The 26,678-nt window shown below is 33.4% G+C and overlaps 1 protein-coding gene across 1 annotated transcript in view; it reads right to left on the bottom strand.

Annotated features, from left to right (window-relative positions):
• Positions 1-25,544, bottom strand: part of LOC128981887 (uronyl 2-sulfotransferase-like) — a 28,431-nt gene extending 2,887 nt beyond the window's left edge. Inside the window, exons 1-6 of the mRNA XM_054400870.1 lie at positions 25,412-25,544; positions 14,920-15,190; positions 11,714-11,938; positions 9,634-9,791; positions 5,495-5,689; positions 3,902-4,068 (exon numbers count right to left, since the gene is read on the bottom strand). Of these exons, the coding sequence (XP_054256845.1) occupies positions 3,902-4,068; positions 5,495-5,689; positions 9,634-9,791; positions 11,714-11,938; positions 14,920-15,120 (946 nt within the window). The 5' untranslated portion in view covers positions 15,121-15,190; positions 25,412-25,544. The remainder of the gene's footprint in view (positions 1-3,901; positions 4,069-5,494; positions 5,690-9,633; positions 9,792-11,713; positions 11,939-14,919; positions 15,191-25,411) is intronic.
• Between the last annotated feature and the right edge of the window lie 1,134 nt (positions 25,545-26,678).

Raw genomic sequence — 26,678 nt, forward strand, 5'->3', positions numbered from 1 at the left:
TTTCATCAAAATCGGACAAAAATTACTCAAGTTATCTCGTTCACGGACGTATATATATATATATATATATATATATGTATATATATATATAAATTTGAACGAATAGTGTTTTTGGCCTCTGGGGACATCAAAATGAAAAAGTAAATCGGTCCCGGGTCTAGGTCTTACCGTGCCACCTACGGTAATAGCTACTTCCCTATAGGGAAATTCGCTAAAAGGGTGCAAGGAAAAAAATATACACTATTATTTTGTACATACTATGGGCTTCTAGGTTAACAAATTCAAAACAAATAAGTTGTGGAGGGTCCATCACAAAAGTTCTTTATCTTTTACAAACACAAAATCCACTTTCATTTATTTTATATAGGTGAGATGAAGCAATCGATAAAATTTCATTTTCAAAAGTTGTTAGTCTCCGGATTACGTTTGAACATTTGTAATGGTTTAAATACCTGCATACAGTAATCCAAAAAAAATGTTGCTTGTGGCGACTAAGTTTCGATTCACAGGAAGCCATCTTCAGGCCTTACAAGGAGTCCTTATTCACCTCCGTATATGAAGGTCGTAATTTAATAAATAAGTACATAGAACACAAACACACATGAAAATGCACATTGAAAGACGAACATTTAACATTAAAACTCTCCATTCTTCTTTATAATCATCACTCCAGATTTATATATTTCAGATTCCAAAATGACTTCTATGTCCAAAAAGATGGCCTGGCAATGAGTTCACCCCTCTCCAGTATTTTATCAGAAATATTTTTGAACCATATCGAAAATGAACATCTATTTTCTGACACCAATCGCTTTCAAGAGAAAATAACATTTTATTATAGATACGTTGACGACACCATCGTTCTTTTCAATGGCAACAGCAGACAGTTATCTTTGTTATGCAAATATTTATGCAATATGCACAAAAACATCTAACTCACGCTTGAAGAAAAGAAAAACAATTCCTTAAACTTTTTGGATCTAACAATAACCAAGAAAAATGACAAATTCTCATTCAAAGTTTGTAGAAAACCAACTTGTACCGACCAGACAATCAATGCAGATTCACACACCACCCTTATTCATATAAGATTGCCGCATACAACAGTTTTGTTCACAGGTTGCTCTCAGTACCAATGAGTGATAATGATTATAAATACCCCCGCCGCAGCAAACCTGCCGACTAAGCGAATTTCCATTTGTCTGAATTGATTTTCAGTTAAACATATTTTAATAACATTAGGTTTAACGAGTACCTAGGTTTGCTGCTACAAGGAAACTAATAAAGTGTGTTTTTGAGTAAAATATTGATAGCTTAGTACAAAATAAATAAATTTGCCAAGTTTGATCAAAATATATCCATAAACAAGCAAACTACAACATTTGACAATATTCTCCATAAGAATAACATGGGAATTTTAAATTTACAATTTTTTTAACTTTCTCCGTTACTAATAACCGAACAAAAACACTTTTATATACTAAATTATTTGTTTTTTTAAGCTCTTTAAAAAGGTCTAAAGAGAAATCGGGAAAATTTGTGTTTTGAGGGTCAAAAGTGAGAAAAACCAATTTTTACCCCATAAAACCCCCCGTAAAGCCCCGTTCCCATGGTCCGATCGTGCTGGTTCGCGAACTCATTCAAGTTTATCCCGCTTTACACCTTTAAACCAAATTTCATCAAAATCGGACAAAAATTACTCATGTTATCGCGTTCACGGATATATATATAAGTCTATATATATATATATATACATATATAAAAATTTGAACGAATGGTGTTTTTGGCCTCTGGGGACATCAAAATGAAAAAAGTAAATCGGTCCCGGGTCTAGGTCTTACCGTGCCACCTACGGTAATAGCTACTTCCCTCTAGGGAAATTCGCTAAAAAGACGTCAACATAATAAAATACATAGAGGTTGCAAATGGTTTCAATAGCTGTTTAGACAATTTAATTTATAAACACTTAAAACCTCTAAGGCTTCTATTTAGAAACATTATATCTCAGCTAAATATAGTTCGTCATTAAGCCATACTTAAAAATATAATGACCAGAATAGTAGTTTACGCAACGATTGCGTAAAGATAGTGTTGACGACACGAGTAGAAAATTTAAGGTACGAGCCTTGCGCTATTTACGGGATCTGCGTACACTACTTTACCTACGATGGTGTTTTAATTACTAAAAACACTTCTCATGACTTCTAAGAGAGGTTATGTTTTTGTTTATAACCTCTCATTGCCACTGACAGTGATGCAACGAAACATTGTATCAAACACTAATTGCACCAATCAACAATTAAATTGGCGTGAACAGCTGATTAGTTGAATTTCGAATCATTACAATTTTGCTTCTCCTCTCAATCCTTGAACCTCATTGGTCCGTTACCCGTGTGGTTATGAGTAAAACTATGCTGTTATGAGATACTTTTCAATTCTAAGAACTGTACTGAAACGGCTACTTGAAAAAACAGTCGTAGGTAAATGATATAACAGTATCATTCAGAACTACAAACAAGCTTGGACCCATTGAAAGAACGGCAACAAACGGATTCCACTGTTTATGACAAGTCTGGAGTTTACAAATTAAATTGTAGCGATTGCCCAAAATAATAAATCAGACAGACATCACGCTCTTTCAAAAAGAGGTTCAGAGAACATACCCCAAGAAAACTACAGGCCCCCATAACCTCTAATTTCGCCGAGCATTTAATTTCACTTAACCACAACTACGTAAACATAAATAGTAACATGGACGTTTTACATCGCTTCCAAGACCAATCAACCATTAACACTTATGAAGAATTTGAAATATACAAGGCAGTCAAAACAGATGGTCAAAATGTTTTAAATGACAAATTCTTATTCCAATCAAATTCTATTTATAACATTGCAATAAAAATACTGGATGGGGGAGGAGGAGAGAAGGAATGAATGCGAGCCAGCAGTGATAAGGAGACAGAGACTGGCTGACGTCATCCATGTTGACCGCTGACCACCAGTTCGAGCTACAACTTCCACCCGGTCATGTCACCTGTCTCGTGTCCCCGAGTACTCGGTATTTTTAATGTTAAATGTTTGTCTTTCAATGTGCGTTTTCGTGTGTGTTCGTGTTCTATGTACTTATTTATTAAATGACGACCTTCATATACGGAGGTGAATAAGGACGCCTTGTACGGCCTGTAGATGGTTCCCTGTGAATTGAAACAAGCAACATTTTGGATTACTGAATGCAGGTATTTAAACCATTACAAATCGTTAAAACAATAAACTATGACAATACGAATACATTAAAATAAATTTTCTAAACACAAAATTTAACGTTTGTTCTTATGATTAATAATTAAAATTATTTTTAATCAATTTAAATTTGTTCCTATTGGGAGGACTAGCACGATACTGTTAGATCCTGTTAGACGGAGCTAGAATGGCGCTAGAGATCACAGATGAGGGGCGACGTGACTCTTCAATTGTTGGAATACCAAACTGTTCATACGCTACCAGCTTATGTGAGTGTTTGTTATATAGCCGTTGGAGGATCAGTCACACTATTCTGGTTTTCTGCTGGTTTTAGTTGCTTAATTGTTACTAGCGCGAAAAAACCAGCTCCGTGTGATAGGGGCTTTAAGAGCCAGCAGCTTAACAACAATCCATATCTCTTTGAGGATTTTTTGTAAGAAATTGTAAAAATATGTACTAAATTATATTTTAGTTTAAATTTTTGCCTCATAACTCCGCATTTCTCAGATTCTATACCCTTCCAGTCCAATTAGGCAGAGTTTGCGGGATTGAACAGAATAATTTCAAGAGGCTGACTGAGGTGATAGCAGGGTTAACAACAAATATTTTAAACCTCTTCATTTATTATACTCAACGTCTAAAGCAAACAGACATAGCCTACCTAGTAACTGTTTAAAGTAAATCTCCTGGACACCAGCAAAGAAGTAAGGAAGTTTCTTCTCCAGTACAACCAGAGTAGAGTTGAGTTCCTCTAGTATTCCTACCACAGGAAAGTATCTCTCCACATTAGACTTTGCCCTCTCCAGAGCCCAGCGGTCATTCAGCACCCTAGCACAATTAATTATAGGGTTTTAATAGTGAATTAAGCTTTAACTACTCAACATACAAGATAAAGTAGGTACCGGTTTATCATTTAATTTAATTTCATATATCTTAATCAATGAATACCTAACCAACTACATAAGTCATTAACTTAATTGTTAATTCTTGTCCATTTTTTCCAATAAACAAGCTCATAAAGACAGTCCATTTTGTTTAGAAACATATTCATATATACAGTATTTACCAATATATTAAATGTTCACTACTAATTATGAATAATTTTCAGAAATCTCCCTGAAAAGAATCCAAAAGTAGTAACATAACATGTCAACAGCTCCCTCATAGATATCCAAATTTCATCAATGAGGAACAATTTGCATAGATTGTATGGATTCTTTAACCAGCTATGAGAGATAATTGAAATTGGAAAAAACTTCTGTACAATTTACTTCTTCCTATCTACTTGCATTAATATTTTATTGACATAATAGAACAATAAAATATATTTTTCTTTTAAAACCCCTACATCCAAGGCCTATTAGACATAGTCCAGCTAAAGCTATGGCACGAACATGCAAAGAGCCCACAAGTCGACTAGTGGAAAGGCTCCAAAGCCTCCAGAGCCCACCGGCTACTAGAGGTGTCAAGAAACCCCTTACAGGCCTAAGTAACTGTTGCCTTGCGTAAGATCCACCGTTATCAGAAGAGCACTGAGCTGCTCTTCTGATAAGGAGAGGAACCAATGTCGATACTCAGGAACACTTTGTTCAAGAGTTATTTAGTGCATTTCGGAATTAAATACAGTACCGGTAACAACCCATCAAGAAAATAAATATTTACCAGAGAGAAGCTAGTTATTGTTTAGAGGATATAACAAATTAACTTACCATGAAGGAAATAAGAATGGCTTTTCATAATTTTCTACGCAAAAATATATTTTTTTTTTCTTAAACTGCTCAGCTTTATGAAAATTGTTGACTTCCAATCTATCAAAATATAAGATTTCCCATGCTCCTTTTCTGTTCATGACAATTCTTTGACTGATCTGAAAAGTTCCCTAGCTTAACAAGAACACGAATGTTATTTTTTAATCACGAGAAATATTGTTCAAACAGTTGAATTTAAATATATTGTAAAACTATACTATGGTTAAAAAATTTGAAGAGAATTTCGTCCAGACTAAGAAATAATATTTGATTACTAAAAACCTAAGAGATATTTTCGCTCACTGTGGTAAAATAGTATCTTTTACCTCTTGTCACATCCTCCAAGTCTTACCTCGGGGCTCAATAGGTGTTTCCATGCTCGAGTTTGCCTCGCTAGTAAACCACTATCTGGCCCCAAGGGTCACTTACAGATCTAGTAGTGAAAGTGAAATATACATAGTAGTGAAATTGTGAAAGGTACCAATTGCCAAGGTGTGTGTACTGACATGCAGGACTTGTCGTGTCCACAGAAGTATGGTATAGCCAGGTCGTAGAGGTGACCAGTCTCAAAGCTACATTCAGGGTCAGAGGTCAAGACACATTCCTCAAAGCTCTGCACAGTCTTGTGTCTAGGTTTGGGAGGTTTAATATTGTGCAGGTCAGGGTTGAGAGGACTTGGAGTGATTCTGCTGTAGTAAAACCTGGAACAATCACAACAATTACGTTATTACTGTAACTGAAGTCTGCCTGTTTTCAACTATAAAATGTAGCATTAAATTATTAACTACACAATTATAAATTATTAATTATACAATTATGTAGGCTATATCTAAGGCCAGGAAGTACCTATTGCAATAAATGATTAATTAGTTGAGATGGGGCCCACAAGTAATACAGACCATGCTGCAGCGCGGACAGCACAACACTACGTCACAGTGATGGATAGTTGTACTTAAGTTTACCGACATAAACAGCCAGCTTATTTACCTAAAACTAAAACATATGATGGTCAAAATCCGTTACGTTCCCACAACTCTAAAACCTGTTAATATGAACATTAGTGTACAAAACATACTTTTTCAATAACAGAGTGCATTGTTGTAGACTGGAATCATTTCCAGGTATTTACAAAATGTATTTCCAGTTACTCAAAACGATTTATTATTATTACCTTTAAAAGGTTTTAATAAGTTATAGAAGTGTATTGGAAAAAATAAAGTTGTGGGCATGTAACGGATTTTGACCCATGGGTTATGGTAGTGAATCTAACCACAAATGTGACGTCACGGATCCTACAGCAAGTTTTTCGAGTGGGTCCTTGGATGGGCGCGCCACCTAGGTACGTATTTTAACCCAAATACAAGTGTAGAATTCAATAAAACACTCAGTATCACTTGAGATCTGTGTAGCTTTATTACTGATTAAGATTTGTTGCCGTTTTTCAGTCAGGATCATTTATTTAAAGCCCAATGATCAGGAGGAACAGCTGGGTCCAGTTTCGAACCATCAAAAAGATGTGACTTTTCTCAGGTGCAGAAGTACAGTACATGCATGATTGTTCCAGGGCAGGCTTGCTGAGAAATACTAAATTGAAATTTCATTCAATATTTATAAAACAGACTATTTTAAAATAGTGAGATTTATTAGTTGTTTTTGTTGTAATTGTCTTAAGTAAAAACACTGTGGACCAAGGTTTACACTGAATGCCTGGGGAATAAACAACGACTTTGTCCATCACTTCTTTTACATAAAGATAATGATTTTCTAGGGATGGTAATTTATAATGCGGCAGGTAGAATGTTTCAAATAGTAGTTTACACAACGATTGCGATAGCGTAAAGATAGTGTTAACAACTCGAGTAGAAAATTCTTCTTAAACTTAAATCTTAAATTCTTAAATTCTAGAAATTAATTCTTAAATTCTTAAACTTCTACGAGTGTCGTGTTATTTACGCGAGTTGTGTACACTACTTTACCTACGACAGTGTTTTAATTACTAAAAATCACTTCTCATACTTCTAATAGAGGTTATTTTTTCGTTTATAACCTCTCACCGCCACTGTCAGTGATGCAACTAAACATTTAACAAACACCACTCAACAATTAAATTGGCCTGAACAGCTGATTAGTTGAATTTCAAATAATTATCATTTACTTCTTCTCCCCCATTCTTTAACCTCATTTTGGTCCTTACCGGTGTTGTTATGAAAAACTATACTGTTATGAAAGTAAACAATGCTGTTATGAGATACACTTTTCAATTCTAAGAACTGAACTGAAACGGCTACTTAAGGTAAAAGTTTTAAAACCAAAGTAGTTGAAATTAGTTTTAGTTTTTTAAGAATATAGTTTTATTTTTCACTGGAAAATCTGTAGATTAAAAGCCGCATCAACATAAGTTGTGTCAATGCCATGCCTAACACAAACATTCTAAAATTGTTTTGACTTGTGAAGATTACTGCTTACGAAATTGACAGACATTATGAGCATTATAGTTGTGGTTTCTCTTTTCTGCTGCTGAGTGCATTTATAATGTTTCAAGGAGAGATACCTTCACCAAGCGAGAATAGCATTAAATATAAGTGCAAGGTTTATCTCACTTTCTTGGTTTAACAGTTTTTAAAATTTGTTGAAGGAAAATGGTTTCGGAAATAGAAACGGGTGATAATCAATCACCATAGATATTTGGCTAAAACAAGGAATTTGTTGACTTTCTCATCATTACATTATGAATAGGCATTGTTATGTTATTGAAAACTATTGAAAGTTTAAGCCCAAAAGTTCAAATTAGAACACATACATTACAGTGCAAAATGTTTCCCTTACAAGTAACAGACTATATTAACTATTGAGATTGTGTAACATTTCTTTTTAGGGACTCAAAAGAAATTATTCTTGGTCTACATTAAATTAAAATTTGATCTCAAAGATCCTTGGATGTTCAACAATACAAAGTATTTTTACTTTCTCCCCCTATACCATAGTATTGTTTTCATCAAAATTTTCAGAGTGATGTCTGTGTGTGTGTGTGTGTTGGTGTGTGTGGATGTGTATAAAGCTACAGACCACACCTAGCTGTAGTCCCATTTTAATGAAATTTGGTATGTAGGTACTTGTATCTCCATGTATCATTTTTTCAAAATTTTGATTTTTAAAGTTGGTTGTCCCATAAAACCCATAAACCCTTTAGAGGAAAAATAGGAGTTCCTCGAAATAAGACCCAACCGATTTTGATAAATAATGAGTTTATTTCGTCCAATACAATTAAAATGAGATCAAATTAATACATTTGTCCTTCCCTGTAGCAATAAACCTAAGCACTCGTAAAATATAATGTTATATTTACAGTAAGTCTACAGGTTTGCTGCAGCAGGGGTGTTTGGAATCATCTACAAAGCAGGTTCTTTTCAAGTCAATAATTGTGCCTTTTTCCCTTCTGTATGGAAACAGATTTTATCTTGTAAACTCCACCAGTTAAGTTGTTTGTAAACATTGAGTGACGTAACTTTCCCAGACTAACCTTATCTAATAGAGTTATTCAATGTTGGGCCACACTGGGAAAATAGAGCCTGCATCAGTTTTCCCACTAGGCTGTCCATCCCAAGTTTAGTTCCCATCATTAATGTTGTCTAAGAGCATCAATAATGATTCATCTAATTGAAACACTTCATTAATTGATTAGTTTCAACGGATTGAAACATAATGTGGGAAAGTGTAACAGTCCTTAGAAATTCTAGGTGTGTCAAATTTGATCATGTTATTAAAGAATGATAATATGGTTTCTCTTTGGAGTAGGTTGTCTGATATTTCCTATTTTTCTATCAACGGATTTCTCCATATAAGGAATAAGCTATTAACGCAGGTCTCATGGCAAGACCTGGATCCGGGACCGATTTAACCTTTTCATTTTGAGGTCCCCAGAGGCAAAAAACACCCTTCGTTGGATATATATGTTTGTAGAGGTCCGTTACCAAGATTACTCAAGCGAAAATCATTTGATTATGATGGAGTTTTGTACAAACGTGTAAACATACATTTATTTGAAGGATTATATTAACCAGCATGATTATATTGTATTGTATATTGGGTAAAAATTAGTTTTTGCCATTTTTGATCCCAAAAACATAAGATTTTACAATTAATTTTTAAATTATTTTGTAGAGCTTAAAAAAAATAAATAATTTTGTGTATTGAAGCATTGTTGTATGCCTAACGGTTATATGGAGATGATTTAAAAAAAATAGTAAATTTGAAAATTCCGTGTTAATCTTTTGGAGAATAAAACTGTTGTGGTTTGCTTGTTTATGGATATATTTTAATCAAATTTGAAAAGTTGCTTTTCTTTCATATACAGTAGTGTGTTATTAACATTTCAATAAAAAAAAAAACACTCCTCAAGTAGCAGCAAACCTAAGTACTCATTAAAATTAATGTTATTTAAATAGGAAATATATCTGACAATTTTAAGGGGATATTTTAATCAACAAAACTTGAATTTGTCCTTTATTTAATCAGTTCACCCTCACTCACCCTTCAAAATTGCTTATTTCTTGTAAACAAACATTAATATGCCTGCTATTAATGTCAATAAAATAATGAAGCACACAATTTTAACTAAATTTGAAATAAATAAAGACTTTTATACCTTGAGACAGCCTTATCCACAGGGTCTCTGACCAGATTTATGTATGTTGGTGACTGACGACCAAAAGACGTGAAGTTGATGAAATACACATGTCTGTCAAAAGATAGAGGAATCGTTGCATCATGCAGGGTCTGTGTGATCTTCTCAACCAACCTCTCCTGTATGATAAAAATGATTTATAATTCAATACAGGGTTTGAGGGTTTAGTAAAAGTCTGCCAATCTGGCATCCGATGGTCCAGACCTTTCAATAATTCCTCATCAGACTAAAGGTCTGAAAGTTTTTTTTTGTATGCTGTTTCAATGACTGAAACAGTGTGTATTTTTTAACCACTGCTTTTCAAATAATTTTGTAAATTCTATTTAGGCATCTTCTTAAACATTCATGTTACTTTTGCCATTAGCCCTAGAGAGGTGTATTGATGTTTATTACACATTAGTGTAGGTATTCGGTTTGTGAGACCGGTTTTTTTTTATTTGTTGTATAACTATAATCATATTTTTACAGTTGTATGAGGTTTATCGTGAAATAAAACTTCTCTGAGTATTGGTAATATATTTTTGAAAAAAAAAACTAATACATTAATCAAAAGTTGATCAAGTAAACCTTTTTTAGAAAATACTGTTTTAAATTACTAAATCCTTTACTGATTTATTATGAAAGTTTATGGACTAGTTGATGTAAAAAAACATAAACCATCAGAATCCCGTATATTTTTTACGTTTGACTGAGAATTCAAAATAATGCCTTTTTTACCATGGCGACTTTGATTAGTTACCTTTGGTGTCTTCGGACTGTGAGACCGTTTTTGTATTTTATAAATATTTTATGTATATAACTATGGAAGGAAATACAAGATATAAACCGTGTAAAAAAATTATTACAATTATATTCTAATTTTACATTATATAAAAGTAACACATTATAGTATTGTACATAGTATTACATTATATATAGTACTATCCAATAGTCAATGGTACTATTCATTTTAGGTGTCTACGGTGTGAGGAACCGAAGTACACAATTGCAGACGAATCTGTGACCTCAAAATTACACCCTTGAGTCTGGTGTTAGTGGTAGAGTCGAAGTAGGAAGATAGCAGGAGGGCAAGTCTTGAACCCAAGCGGAGGGAGCAGGAACTTGAAAATATTATGTCATCGGACTCACAGACCGAAACACCACTCTAAGGTTAAAATTTGTAATTCATCTGCTTGCCATTCGTATAATGTCATGCCCAAGTTTCCTTCACAAAGGTAAAAACGTCAGCCTTCCTCCAGGAGTTTGGGATCAAACAATTAAAATGACTCCAACTCAACTTCCTCCCATAAATACATTTTTATGGAATTGAAGAATTGTAATATTCATGGCTTAATTGTTTTCTGGAATTTACACTTTTTTATACATTTCAAATGATAGATATTTAGTTTTCAAATTAAAAAAGTAATATGATAAATGTTATTACCATGCAAAATTAAATTGTTAATGTTTGTCAATGTGATAAATGTAAAATTCAAACTACTTACATTGTGATATTTTGCATTGGTACAAACTTTGACAATGATATAAATGGAGACAAGTTAGTGTGTAGTTCTTATGTGTTAGAGTTGAGTTAATGTAGTTGATCTGATCTTCTGACAAAAGAGACTTCTGCCGTTGAATACACCAACTCAACCTTGCCATATTGTTAGGTCAGTTTTGATAACTTGGGCAACTTTGATGTTATATCTTTAAGTCCATAGAGAAAACAAGAGAGAAATAGAATACTCTGGCAGTAGCTCACTCCATTAGAGGTTGATTCGTGTCCTATTTATAAAAATGGTAACAACTATAGTCCATATGGTGTTCATCTGCCCTGGCATCAATAGTCAATAGTACAAAACACGCCATGTCTGGAAACACATGTTAGTACATCTGGTTTGTTGTAAAATGAGCTTAGGTAATGTCATAGATTATCCAATACACTTCAGTAAGCAAGCATGTATATAATTAGTAAACTAGTTCAGTTCAGATACAAGTGCCTGCAATATGCACTGAAATACATCTTGTACCGTTTGTGGTACGAGGAGTCCTATCTATGTACCTGTTGTTGCCTGGTCAACCTGCGAGTGTTGCCACCAGCCAGTCTGACGTGTTTGTACCCGTTCAGTCCCTGCATCCACTGCAGCAGTAGGACCAACATCTCACTGCCCGCCTTGGGCACTCTGTTAAAGAACAGTACATGGTCGCTCAGCTCTGGTACGGATGACAACATCTCACTGAACGATCTCGTGGACGAACCTTGGGGCGACCTGCTAGACCCTTCCCACTGTAAACATGCAAAATCAGCGATATGTCACTAGGCTATAGAAGTAGCCCATTCAAATTCAATACAAAGTGTCAACAAAATAATCAAAAGTAATAAAACTGTTTATATAAATAAAATTTACCGCTTTCTACAGTACCACCTTTGATTTTCTATCCTGAAATAGGCACCACATGTATTTGGATATACAGGGTGTTTTTTTTAAAACTTGCATCTTTATTTATATAAAATCCGCAATAGATAGAAATATGCAGTTTTCGGGAATCATCTATTGACGTAGGGGGCCCAATTGTTTTGAATTCAACGTTACATTCACATTCCCCCCCTTTCCCCCACTGCCCCCAACTTAATTTTTTTAAATAGCAAGGTACCCCTTGTGACATATCAAATGAAAGAACATGAAAAAAGAAAATGTTTGATGAAAAAAAATTGAAAATCGGTTCATAAATTTGCGAGATATTTCCCCCCCCCCTTCCCCTGAACTTAATTTTTTTGTAATAGCAAGGTACCCCTTGTGACATATCAAATGAAAGAGCATGAAAAAAGAAAATTTTTGGTGAAATTTTTTTTCTTTTGCTATGTCACAAGGGCGGGTACCTTGCTATTAAAAAACAAGTTATGGGTAGGGGAAAAGGGGGGGGATTCTCTCACAAATTCATGAGCCGATTTTAATTTTTTTTTTCACCAAAAATTTTCTTTTTTCATGCTCTTTCATTTGATATGTCACAAGGGGTACCTTGCTTTAAAAAAAAATTAAGTTCCGGGGGGGGAGGGGGGGAATATCTCACAAATTTATGAACCGATTTTCAATTTTTTTTTCATCAAACATTTTCTTTTTTTCATGCTATTTTATTTGATATGTCACAAGGGGTACCTTGCTATTTAAAAAAAATAAGTTGGGGGCAGGTGGGAAAGGGGGGGAATGTGAATGTAACGTTGAGTTCAAAAAAATTGTGCCCCCTACCTCAATAGATGATTCCCGCCAACTGCATATTTCTAACTATTGCAGTTTTTACATAAATAAAGATGCAAGTTAAAAAAAAAAACACCCTGTAAGGACCAGCTTTAACTTTAACTTTGTGAATAATGGATGCCCAGGGAAAAGTCTGTAAATTGTGTATGGAACCGAACAATATGGAATAATTACCAATGACCTATAACCAAGCATCAATTCATTTAAGGTATTCAGTTGGTCCACTTTTTAAGTTTCCCAGAACTAAAAGAACGCAATCACAGGAAGTTGTGGTGATTTGTAATTTGGAAATCGGACCATTAATAACAAAATGGCAGCTAAATATGATTAAAACAATGGTTATTAAAAGTAATTTTTAACTGCCATTTTGTTTTTAGTGGTCCGATTTCAATTTTATTTATGTTAATTGTTTAGTTATGTCAAGACCTGTAAAATGATACCAAACTCGACCATACTTCCTGTTTGAAAATGTTGAGCTACCCCCAACCCCCACTACCCCTAAGGGAAATTTTTTTTAAATTTACCATAATTATTGTAGCCCTTCATATCGAAACAGGTTGCCGCAAAACGATTTCAATTATCTCAAATAGTTAAAAAGGTGAAGGGGGGTTAATTTTTAGCCACCCTCATGGTTATTTAGATTTGATATGTTTTAGGGCGCCATTTTGTTATTAGTGGGCCGATCTTCGTTTTCTTTATGCCAATTGTTTTGTTTCGTCAAGACCTGTAAAATGATACCAAACTCGACTATACTTGCCACCCTGTATACTTCATTCACAAAAATTAAGCAGTTTAAGGGGAAGTTCCTCTACTACTTTTTTGCTTAACATATGTTGCAGCTGATTGTCATTTTGGTAAACCTCAGCTGCTATTGTTTTATAGGTAGGATCAAGTGGATGGGGCAGATTTCTTCCCCTAAAACCACCTAAATATTGTCAATGGATTATCATTTTTTATTCAAGTTTTTATATTGTTTTAATAATTTATTTAAAAACCAGCTGTCAGATATTTTTTCTGTAATAAAAGAATACATACACTGGCACTCCTGTTGAGCTGAACGGAAATGTTATAATTTGTTTGGGAAAGTAAACAGTTTGTTTGGGACAGGGAATAGTATATTTCATTACTAGGACCGAAAGTGGCATTTTCCGTCGCGCGCCCAAGTTTTTGTGTGAGGCGAAGCCGAACACAGGGAACCCCAATTTTACGTGCGAGGCGAATCCGATTATGTGAGAGCTATTTTCACGTACGAGGCGAAGCCGAGGACGGGAATAATGGAGCAAGTGCCGGATAATAACTTTCGGTACGAGTTATGAACGATACTTTTCATCACGATGCAAAAATACACAAACACAGAATAGCAGACCTCAGTATATTAAAACAATTTGATTTCTCAATTAATTTGATGGAACATCAAAATAAAATAAAATCTTCTAAAAAGAAACCTACGTATATTTCTCAATAAATTTTGTTTAAACATCAAAATAAAAGAATAACACAACTTTTAAAAATACATACAGCTGATTAAAATCATTAAATTAAACCGTAACAAAACACTGGCGCGCGTAGTGAATAAATGGAGAACTAATTGAGAGCGAGGGAAAGTAAATTTAGAGCGAGGGAAAATCAGCTGATCGATTTTCCCTCGCCCTAAATTAGAGCTTGAGAAACGACTACTTTCATTGATATCAGCTGTTACCGAAAATAGTTACTTTCGTTAAGGAGTGATGAAAAGTAATTATTAGGACAGGCAAAATTGTATATGTTTAGAATAGGAAAAAAACATATTTTCGTAACACTCCAGCTGTATTTATTTTTCTCCCACAGTATGGTTGATGCTGTGATAGTTTACATGACATTTCTGATGAACCGTTTAAAACATGGGCAGCTTACACCCTGTGACTCTAAAGCTGTTTGTTTGTGAGTATATAAATATAAATATTCACTGAATATGGCTATCAAAGTTTGAATATGAGGTGTTAAATATAAATGTTTAAATGTAAATACAAACCTGAGAAGGTGGTATTGCTTCGTTTAGTCTTATATCATCATCTTCTGGTATGTGCACGTATATAGCTTTTTTTGTTCGGAAAGCTGATGTTCCAATGAGTGTAACCACCATTAAACTAATGTATAAACATATTTTTAAAGTTCTTCTCTTATTCAAAAGATACTTTAAAACTTTCTCTAAACTATGTGGTAACTTTTTCATTGTTGGTAGGGTATGTTAAGTTTTTTTTAACTCATTTAGTCATGTTACCATTTTAAAGCTTCTGGACAATCTGCAACCAAACAGGGATTAATGGATTAATTAAAAGACTTGAATATGTAAGGTTTGAATTGTTTTTAGAAATTAAATACCCCCGCTGCAGCAAACCTGCCAACTAAGCGAATTTCCATTTGTCTGAATTGATTTTCAGTTACATATATTTTAATAACATTAGGTTTAACGAGTACCTAGGTTTGCTGCTACAAGGAAACTAATAAAGTTTGTTTTTGAGTAAAATATTGATAGCTTAGTACAAAATAAATAAATTTGCCAAGTTTGATCAAAATCCTACTAATATTATAAATGAGAAAGTTTGGATGTATGGATGGATGTATGGATGTATGGATGGATGTATGGATGTATGTTTGTGACAAGTGAACGCGAAAAATACTGGTCGGATTGGGCTGAAATTTGGCACGATGATAGCTCACATTCCCGATTAACATATAGGCATATTCTTATTTCAAAAATCCTTTCGGGCTCCGCCCCAGTGGCTCTGGAGTTTCCCATGTTAACCTTATGAGAAATGGAATTATTGAATCTTAACAGCTGTTTCAATTAAACAAGTTGGTTCTGTTCTATGATGTTCAATAGCATTAAAGTTACAAGGATTACCAACAGGGTGCAGCACTATTATTTCTTTTACATTTATGACAACAGCTAATTTGCAACCAAAAGGTGAGTGAGCGTAGCGAACGAACTTCAACCTGGAGGCGAGTTAGCGTAGCGAACGAGCTAACCTGAAGGCAAGTGAGCGCAGCGAACGAGCTCCAACCTAAAGGTGAGTGAGCGTAGCGAACGAGCTCCAACCCAAAGGTGAGTGAGCGTTGCGAACAAACTTCAACCAGGACGTGATTGAGCCATGCGAACGAGATAATCTTGAAAATTAAGAAGTTAAACGGGGCAAAGCCCGTGGGTTACAGCTAGTATATCCATAAACAAGCAAACTACAACATTTGACAATATTCTCCATAAGAATAACATGGGAATTTTAAATTTACAATTTTTTTAATTTTCTCCGTTACTAATAATCGAACAAAAATACTTTTATACACTAAATTATTTGTTTTTTTAAGCTCTTTAAAAAGGTCTAAAGAGAAATTGGGAAATTTGGTGTTTTGAGGGTCAAAAGTGAGAAAAACCAATTTTTACCCCATAAAACCCCTGTAAAGCCCCGTTCCCATGGTCCGATAGTGCTGGTTCGCGAACTCATTCAAGTTTATCCCGCTTTACACCTTTAAACCAAATTTCATCAAAATCGGACAAAAATTACTCAAGTTATCGCGTTCACGGACGTATATATATAAGTCTATATATATATATATATATATACATATATAAAAATTTGAACGAATAGTGTTTTTGGCCTCTGGGGACATCAAAATGAAAAAGTAAATCGGTCCCGGGTCTAGGTCTTACCGTGCCACCTACGGTAATAGCTACTTCCCTATAGGGAAATTCGCTAAAAGTCAGCATACTGTCTGATATATGTAACGAAACTAGAAATAAATTCTCAAATACAGACTCAAGAATGTTTCAGTTATAAGATAGATTACAAGATAAAAGTACAACACTGGAAATGTTGTTTTCTAAGATGACAAATATTTACCAGCTTTGTTTTGCTGATTAAGGATTTCCTCACAGTGCCCCAGGCAGGGATTGGAGTATATCATGTGTTTCGAAATGAATATTGGGGTTTTGTTTTAATCTATCTATACTATTATAAAGAAGAGGTGGTGTCTGTGTGTGTGTGTGTGTGTGTTTGTATGAGCTAATCTCAAAAACTACTGAACCTATTGGGCTCAAATTGCACACACATGAAGCTACAGTTCCGAGGATACATATAGAACTATTCCCGCATCAATATTGTCCTAGGGCTATGCCCCGTTGGCTTTCAAAAATCGGAGGTGAGAGATTTCAAAGTAAATTTTGATTGATGGTATCCATGACAACAAAGAACAAACCTACAAAGTTTAAAAATGTAAACAAGCAGTACTAACTGTCAAATTAATTTTGATTTCACAATTCCATACAGCTGGTTCAAACATTCATTTAAATACTGCATGAATATTAGAACAGAGAGGGTAAGGATCATATTTAAAATAATGATGTCACTATCCTGAATGTAAACATTATTTAACATTACTTAAATGGAGCTGTCAAACCATATGTTAATGTCATTTCATTATAATAGGATTCTTTCAGTAACATAATTTGTTTATTTTTATAATCTATTATCAGCTATTATACTGAGTCTGTTCTAATATTTGTAATATTTTACAGTGAATATTTCATTGAAAAAGAAATAGGCCTAATTCATGGATAAAGGAAATAATTAAGATTCTACAATCATTGCTGTATCAACCTAGGCCCTTATCCTGAGTTGTATGAGAATTATGTTTTAGATTTATTTTTGTTTAAACAGTAATTTAATATCCCTGCTGCAGCCAACCTATAGACTAGCGAATTTCCATTTGCCTGATTGTCATTTCCCTAAAATATGTTAGAAAACTACACTATTGACAGGTTTGAAACTATTGTGATAGCTATTCGTTTACAGTCCAAACCATTAAACAGGTTCTTTTATTATACCTTGAAATATATCATTGGTTTTGTGGTAGCTTAAATAAGTATTCACAGTATGAGTTAACAAACAAGTACTAGACCTATTACTATTATCAAGTTATAAGTAGGCCAATACAGATCAATTTTGTTTCTAAAATAAATGGTAGGGAGTGAAACCATTTGGCATTTTCAAAGACCCAGCATTAACTCTTTTGCATACTGACCCCATTGCAAGGCACGGGTATAGCTGCTAGCGAATACGAATAGCGGTGCTGGTTGCAGTAGCGCCAGTAAAATTTTTAAGTGACCGACGCTACTAATTGGGACCGACGGGATTAATTTTTTTAGTATCTTAACTTAGATCATGTACATCATGTTTAGATCATGTACTACCACAAAGTCTTCTTTCTACATCAATTGCAATTCCATAATACCCCCGCCGCAGCACACCTGCAGCCTATTTTCAACTAAATCTAATTCAATAAAATTGGGTTTAACGAGTATCTAGCTACAGGGAGGGATACGAAGGGTGATTTTAGGAAAATACTATTAGCTTAGTATAGAATAAATAAATTTGCCAAATTTGATAAAAATATATCCAAAAGGAATTAAAGAATTTTGCCAGCTGTTTCAACTGCACAAGTTAGCTCTATGATATTAAATAGCTTTAACAGGATTTAAGGTTTACCTACAGGGTGCAGCACTATTATTTTTTTGCATTTATGACAACAGCTAATTTGAACCAACTAGCCACATGAATAATTTGTGATATTTTGCGAATTGTTGATAATTTATTTTTCTCTATTGTTTAGGTGAAGTGGTAGAACATTATGGCTATGGTAGATGTGTAATACTATAGAATACTGTAAATTAAAAAAAAAATTTTTATCAAACTTGGTCCTCCCTTATTGCAAACGCAAAACTTGAGTATAACTGCAATAAGCATTTTATACTTAAATTCCAACCCCGTACGAAGGACGGGTACTCTGCTAGTGATTAATAAAGGTCTAATAATTAAACTTACATTTATATCCTTCGGTTTTTCAAGGGGAGTTCAACAGCTCATTCATCATGGGTCAGAATTAAGGCAATGGGCAAGTTTTACCCAAACATTTATCAGTGTGTCTTAAATTATTATTCCTAGAATCAATCCTGTGTGTGTGTTATTCCTCAATAAATCCAGCTAATATTTCTCTTTATGCTTGCAGCTTGCTCAATTATTATTTGTAGGGATATTATTGTAATTAGGCAAGTATTAGCTGGTCTTTCAGTCGACATATTAAAATACACTAATTTCGCTACAGCCCCTTAACCAATAAGATGACAAAAAACATTAAATGCAAAAATTGTAGCTAATTTTAAGGGCTACAATGTGGTTTGTAATGAAACTCATGCTGTCATTTGACATTTTTGATATAACAGCTTTTGAAACTTGAAAAAGTTTGAAAATGTGTAACATAGGTACGGTAAGTAAAAAGTTAGGAAATGGATTGAAACCCCATTTTTTTGAAATCTCATTAAAGCAATTACAGTGTTATCAAAATATGAACCCCCACAAAATCCACCTCTTTGCAGTGAAAAGTAGTTCAAAGGTATATTTTTTTGTACGTTTTTGAACACTCTGTAAATAGGGATAAAAATAATTTTAAGACTCAACTAGCGGCAGTCGATAGTTGAGTCGTGTCTGTCGTGCAAGTTATGAGTGGCCGTGCATTTTTCGTATTAATGTATGCCGTGTGTGTTAAATGTTATATTTGTGTATTTTGACGACAACATCATCTATTATACTAATTCCGTAAGGAATTTCTTGTGCACAGCAAAACTCTTTTATTTATGAACCGATTTTGATGATTAAGGTGTCAAATTAAAGGGAATTCTCTGTAGATGTCATGGAATAACTTTTGTCACGATCAGTTCAATGTGCTTCGCCCCATTGGACTTTAAAGTTTTCATGTATTTTAAATATACAAGTCAAAATTTGTTAAGATTACCTAACATATGATTTATTTCTTAAAAGAAAACACCTTTCTTCATAAAAATAGCCTGTTTCCCTTCTGTCATTTTAATATTTACTTTTTCTGTTTACCTATCAGTTTACTTTCAAATACAATGATAACATACTAGTGGCTTGTAGGGGCAATAGCCCCTATATTATGGTTATTATTTTGTACAAATTATTAGTCTCATGGATTACCCTACCTTGAATTATCATTTAACATTTTTGTAAATTATGATAGGCCTATGTATAGTAGTTATTACATACCTGCATAATGCATTTTGATGTCTGCTCTATTTAAAATAAAAATTCCAAAGGACATGCGGTGTGTTTATAATATAAACTTTCTAATCATAATTTACAATTATGGAACATTTTCCAATAAACAATCTTTAAGACTATTAATTAAATCTATATAGATTTCTTTAAATATAGACAAATTATCTTAGAAAAACACATAGAGATAATGTCATCATCGAAATTGTAAACTGCTAATTCTACGACAAAATCTCTCTGAAACAATTTGTTTTTTGTAGTATCCATTTCGGTCGATTACTTGGTCTTTATATGGTTCTAGTACTATTTTAACATAATCTGGCCTCTTTACTTTTCTAAAAGCAACATATACTTGACCATGGGTAAACACTGGGTTTTTTTAAATAAATGCCCACTTTTGTGAAGGTTCGTCCTTGCGCCAAAATTTTACCAAATCAAATCGTTCTTTGGTCCTACCCTGTGTAATGCAATCTATACACAGGAATAAATTCATGTTCATCAGATGCTCATTTATTCTTCTTCCATTAATATTGTGCCAAATCTGGTGCCTGTTGTTTTCATTTCGAGGAACAATAACTCTGCGTGGTAGTCTTTCGACATTATACATTACTGTGCAAAAAAACAATCCATTGTAAAGTATTAAGCTTAAAAGTATCAAATTGTTTACAGTTCAAAAGATTTGATCTAATTTTCACTTTGTGTTGTTTACTGCTTCATAAACAATTTTACAATAACAAAATAATAACATATGCACATTCAGGTGTAGTTATAACTTTTTTTCAATTTATATAATCACAGCTGTGTTTACACTTAATAAAAATACATAAAATTAGATTCCCATGCTATTTAAATATAAATTATTTTATTCTGTTACACCCTTTTGGCGCATAATTAAGAAAAAATGAATAGTTTTCCCTCAAAATTCACGTCAAGACCTTTAAAATAAGACCCCTCCCCTCCTTCTACGGCCATCCAGTCACTCACAATTTCTTTACAAAAATTTGACTTACGGAATTATATATATTGATGATGAGATGGGATAATTTATTTATGCAGTTTCATTTATAGGAAGTAAAAACCAGTCTATTTCATTATGTGATTGCATTTTATTTTCAGATAATGGTGTGTTTAACGCTTTCATAGATATTTTTATGTGTTGTGTTTTCCAATTTTTTATTTTGATTATCATAAAATTCTACCTAGAAGAAACAATCACGTGTTTGCGATACGGGGACTATTAACAACAGAGATGGTATGATAATAAATTGTGAAAAGTTACATATGCTGGTTTTTGAAGTTCAAAGAAATAAAGAAATGTTATGTGACCGCTTAATTTTTTTTTATATATTGCACGGACAGATGCTGTCACAAAACAGACTATTTAGACTTAGGAGATCTTAGCGTACAGTACAAAACAGATTTAAATTGCCAATAAAATTAAATGAGCCAGTCTCCGGAATAAAATCCAATAGTAACGAAGCTAAATATTTGTAAAATAATATTATGGGATGAAGCTTCTATGTCCAATAGGTATGCTTTATCGTCTGTAGAATGATTACTGCGAGATATCGCTAGAAGGTTTTGGAGGTAATTTCCGGCAATGAGCTACCCACCATAGTCTCTGGTGCGAGTCGCTGTGAAATGGTAGAAAATTCGATAATTATACCACCTTTATGGTCAATGTTTAAGAATATTTCACTTGCTAAAAACATAGAGCAAATCCAAGGGAATCAATATTTGCTGAATATATTTTACAAATAAGGAATGGCCGAGAAAGCTTAATGGTCAACCTTAATGAACTTTGTGAGACATTGATAAGTCTTCCATCACAATGTATTGCGAATAAAAATATCATTGACAAAATGTTCAGTAAAGGATTCTCTGAAAATGCTTTAAAAAAATACCCCCGCTGCAGCAAACCTGCCGACTAAGCGAATTTCCATTTGTCTGAATTTATTTTCAGTTAAATATATTTTAATAACATAAGGTTTAACGAGTACCTAGGTTTGCTGCTACAAGGAAACTAATAAAGTGTGTTTTTGGGTAAAATATTGATAGCTTAGTACAAAATAAATAAATTTGCCAAGTTTGATCAAAATGTATCCATAAACAAGCGAACTACAACATTTGACAATATTCTCCATAAGAATAACATGGGAATTTTAAATTTACAATTTTTTAAATTTTCTCCGTTACTAATAATCGAACAAAAATACTTTTGTATACTAAATTATTTGTTTTTTTAAGCTCTTTAAAAATGTCTAAAGAGAAATTGGGATATTTTGTGTTTTGAGGGTCAAAAGTGAGAAAAACCAATTTTTACCCCATAAAACCCCCCATAAAGCCACATTCCCATGGTCCGATCGTGCTGGTTCGCGAACTCATTCAAGTTTATCCTGCTTTACACCTTTAAACAAAATTTCATCAAAATCGGACAAAAATTACTCAAGTTATCGCGTTCACGGACGTATATATATATATTTATATAAATCTATATATATATACATATATAAAAATTTGAACGAATGGTGTTTTTGGCCTCTGGGGACATCAAAATGAAAAAGTAAATCGGTCCCGGGTATAGGTCTTACCGTGTTACCTACGGTAATAGCTACTTCCCTATAGGGAAATTCGCTAAAAGAGAAAATTCATGCAATAATTTAACCAAAGAATGAACATGGTGACCAAATTAATAATAAAATAGCTAGGCAACTAAATAATAACAGTAGAGTTTACTCCTAAATGGACACTTTGATTGAAGAAGCTAGAGGAAGACCTGTTACATGTCGTTGATGGATTTCCTCTTACTTTAGCACCAAGTGGTTACGTCTCTCAAGTTATGTTTATAAAAAGTTGGAATTGTAAATTTACCAAGAAATTTTAATCCATAAAAAGGACAGGGTTAATGGAACCAGTTTAATGGTGAAAAAGATTAATGACAAAGTCTTAAATATGAAAATGATTACTGGAAGTTCGGCTGGACCTTTATTAAAACAGTATAGCCTATTGAGTATTGACTTTTGATTTATTATGTAGTAACAAGATAAAATTGTATTTAAATTATTAAAATAACATTGAAATGTAGGTAATATTAGTAACTGGAAACGACTAGTGTTTCAATAATTTAATGTCAGACAACAAGGCTTGAAAATTAAACGTTAGTTTCGAAACTATACTAGGATGACGACTAACTAGCCTGAGACTATACTAGGAGGATTGACGACGTAAGATACGTAAACCTATTTTATATTAAACAGATAATGTTTACCATTTATTTGTTAATAAAGTGTGCCTAATTAATTAATTAAATAAGATATCCAACAGTTTTGACACATTGTACATTGTTTGTTGAGTTTGTTTTTGATATTTTTATTACCAATATTATTATTGAATTATAGCTAAATTTTTTTTAGAATGATCAAGAGGAACTCTGGAGTGTTAAGAATGTTTCTCCTGTATCAAAGCGTGGTGGAGGACTGGAGGTTGCCAATATCCAATCAGTGGTGGAGTGGAGCTATCCTCCAGCCTCCATTCACTGACCTTTCCACCAGTCAAGGCAGCTCAGTAATAGCTCATGCTGTTCATGTTGTTATCTCATAATAGCAAGGGTTATAACATAACTCATATTTACTGTTTAACTATACTAAAGTTTTAATTACAAGTTGAAAACAGCAATCATACTGTACTTTTCATATTAATCTGAGTATTAAAAATGAATTTTCTTCAAATTAAGTAGCTTAAAATCGATAAACGGTTTTGATATCAGTTTTAAACTTATTTAAAAACTATTCTTAATATGAACAATGTTGACAATGGGTTAATTTTAAAATAGATCAAAAATCGTTTCCAACTATATTGCAACAACTTTGAAATTAATTGTTATACAACCATTTAAAAATTGTTTTTACGCACTACACTGTTTTGACGAACTTCCACGCAAGGACTTAGTCCAGAAAACAGTAGTTTGCCGTCAGCTGAATCAAATGGGGTTTTATTACATACTACTGTACTGTAATGGGTTTTACCGGACACCAACCAGCTGATTATACTGTATTTGGCAATGAGTGAGAGTGGCTAGTTTATAAACAAAAACATAACCTTTCTTAGAGGTTATGACTAGTGTTGTTAGTCCTTTAGTTAGTAGTTATATATAAGGATTTGTACGGATTTACTAGTATGGCGTAAAATATCGTACGTCACTCGTCCAAAAAAAGTTTACCGGACTCGTATGGTAATCCCGTACTCTACTTAGTCTCGCACGGGAACGACGTCACTCGTCCGGTAAACATTTATTTTCAGTACAAAGTAAACCATACAAAAAAACTGTGTTATTCAAGGAAAATAATAACGAAATATACTTTTAATAACTCACTATAAATTATGTTACATTAAGAAATAATTATTTTTAAATCCATCTTAGGCAATGAATTATCTAAAAAAGTTTTGATAAAATACTAAGCGATTATGAAACAGTCACTAAATTTGTCGATGAAACAAGTTTACTTTAGTACGAATTATTCCAGTAAATAGGCTCAAATTCTAAAAGTATGTAAATTTTGGAAAATTTTGATCAAGGCTCTTGCTGCAACAGCCTAAACTTTATTCACGATAAAAGTGAACGTGAAAAACTACAGTAGACATTCAGCAAAATTTAAATACTGTGTTTGTATTCAAATTGAAGTTAGTTACTTATCTTTTTAGAATACTTTTAAGGCTATTTTCCCCCTTTAAAAGTGTTTTGACTATATTATTATTTTGAAATGAGCTCATAGCAATGAATCAAATTTGGATTACAATTAATATTATAAATGACTATTAAAAAAATTTCAAATGTTTAAAAAACATTCTGTGTTTCAATTTTTAAAGCATACATTTTTATATCATTTAAACATGTTTGAACATGTGATAACGGTTTTAAGGTAAAGTTATTTTATTAAATTCGTTTAAGTTGTAAGAAATAAAACTAAAGCTGTAAAACAAATACAATGTATGTCCTGACAACCCTATCTTGTCATAAATTAAAATGCTAAAAGTAAGAATACTAAAAATATCAGATACAATATCAATGCTAGTATTTTAAATTTTTTATGTTTTCAATGCAATTTTACATTTTGATTTTCAAATCTTGGTCTCTTTGTTATCTGAAAACAATTATATATTTACGATGTTTCATTTTTTAACCTTCGAATGCATGCATTAAACTTTCATAAGTGATGATTTAAGGAAATAAATTAGATATGGAATTTTGAGTCAAAATAGGTACCTATTTGAAATTGGTGTTGTATTTCTTTCTAATAAAAATATATTAATTTCTTATAATAATTTGTGAATTTTATTTTCAAGTGTTTAATTGTAATATAATGTATAACTGTCTTTACTATAAACTAGAGCAGTTACCTGAGCTATCCCATGACACACAACACACTAGTGTACTAAACCCTCCTGGACACCTATCTGCTGACTCTGACTGGTTCACCTTCACCCGTAAACTACAACAATCCCTGATGTCAGACAATAGCTTATCTCAGGAGTCAGGAGTCAGGCACAACACAACACAGCTGAGCAGTGAGCTGGGGTCAGATCTCAGAACCACTTTCACTCCCCTCCCCTCTACACTCTACACCCTCACAAACTCCCAACCTGGCTCGATCTGGCGACGAAAGTGAAAACCAAACCTTCACTTTCTTCTCCCTCTCTCCCAGCTACCGGCTGACTGCTGCCTTTATGATATAATCGCTTGACAACCGGGGACGCGATCCAGGAAGCACCATCGTGTCCTATGTTGACAGTAAAATCGTTTTTAGGTAGATTTTAAATAATTTTAACTTGAACAATAATTGGATTTAACAATATATTTTATAAATCCTTTTGGGTTTGATACAGTAGCCTATTTTCAAAACATCTGATATTTATATAATTAAAAAATAACACTATTGGAATATTAGCATTAACGTTTGGATACTGAGTAGACATAAGTACGTCACATCTACGTGTACCAGTTGTATTGACATTGACAGTTTTATTTACAAAAAAATCAAATTAGCCACTACCGTCAATTTTGACATTTTCTTACACCCTTAGACCCTATATTGTTGTGATAGTTGATGTAACATTAAAGATTCTATAGTTCTCAATCTCAATGTCTCAGTTATTTATGCTTGGTTAAAAAGTCGTCCTGTTCTACATAATCCCTATCAGCGTACACTGCCAAGGGCTCAATTCAACAGTCCATTTTCAAACTTCTGCAACTTTACCATAGGAATTGTATGTATAGTTCTAGATTTGTGTCCATACACAATGCAGGTTTTTTTTTTGGAGTTTCAACGCAGATTTCCCCATGAATACCCTAAAAACTGTGGGAAAATTAGATCTTCACAAAAACGGCTGAGCGATTTTAATTAAAATTTAGTACGTTATTTAGCTTTAAACAAAATTGTGCAACTTCCGATGTTGTAAGAATACGGTTCAAAAGCCATTGCAATTTTCGTAATTTTACCCATAAAATATCATATTTACTACCACCGCTTACCCATTATAATCTGATGCTCCACGTGTACTTCCGTGTGCGTTAACCCTGCGCTAGTGCTGAGATCAACGCTAGTAAGTGTTACCGAGATATGTTGTCAGTGACCACGGGACCCACACCGCCCCCCGCCCCCGCCCA

This window comes from Macrosteles quadrilineatus, unplaced genomic scaffold (genome assembly GCF_028750875.1).
Source record: "Macrosteles quadrilineatus isolate MER2022 unplaced genomic scaffold, UCM_ALF_1.0 Scaffold_1__1_contigs__length_201487025, whole genome shotgun sequence".
Taxonomy (NCBI): domain Eukaryota; kingdom Metazoa; phylum Arthropoda; class Insecta; order Hemiptera; family Cicadellidae; genus Macrosteles; species Macrosteles quadrilineatus.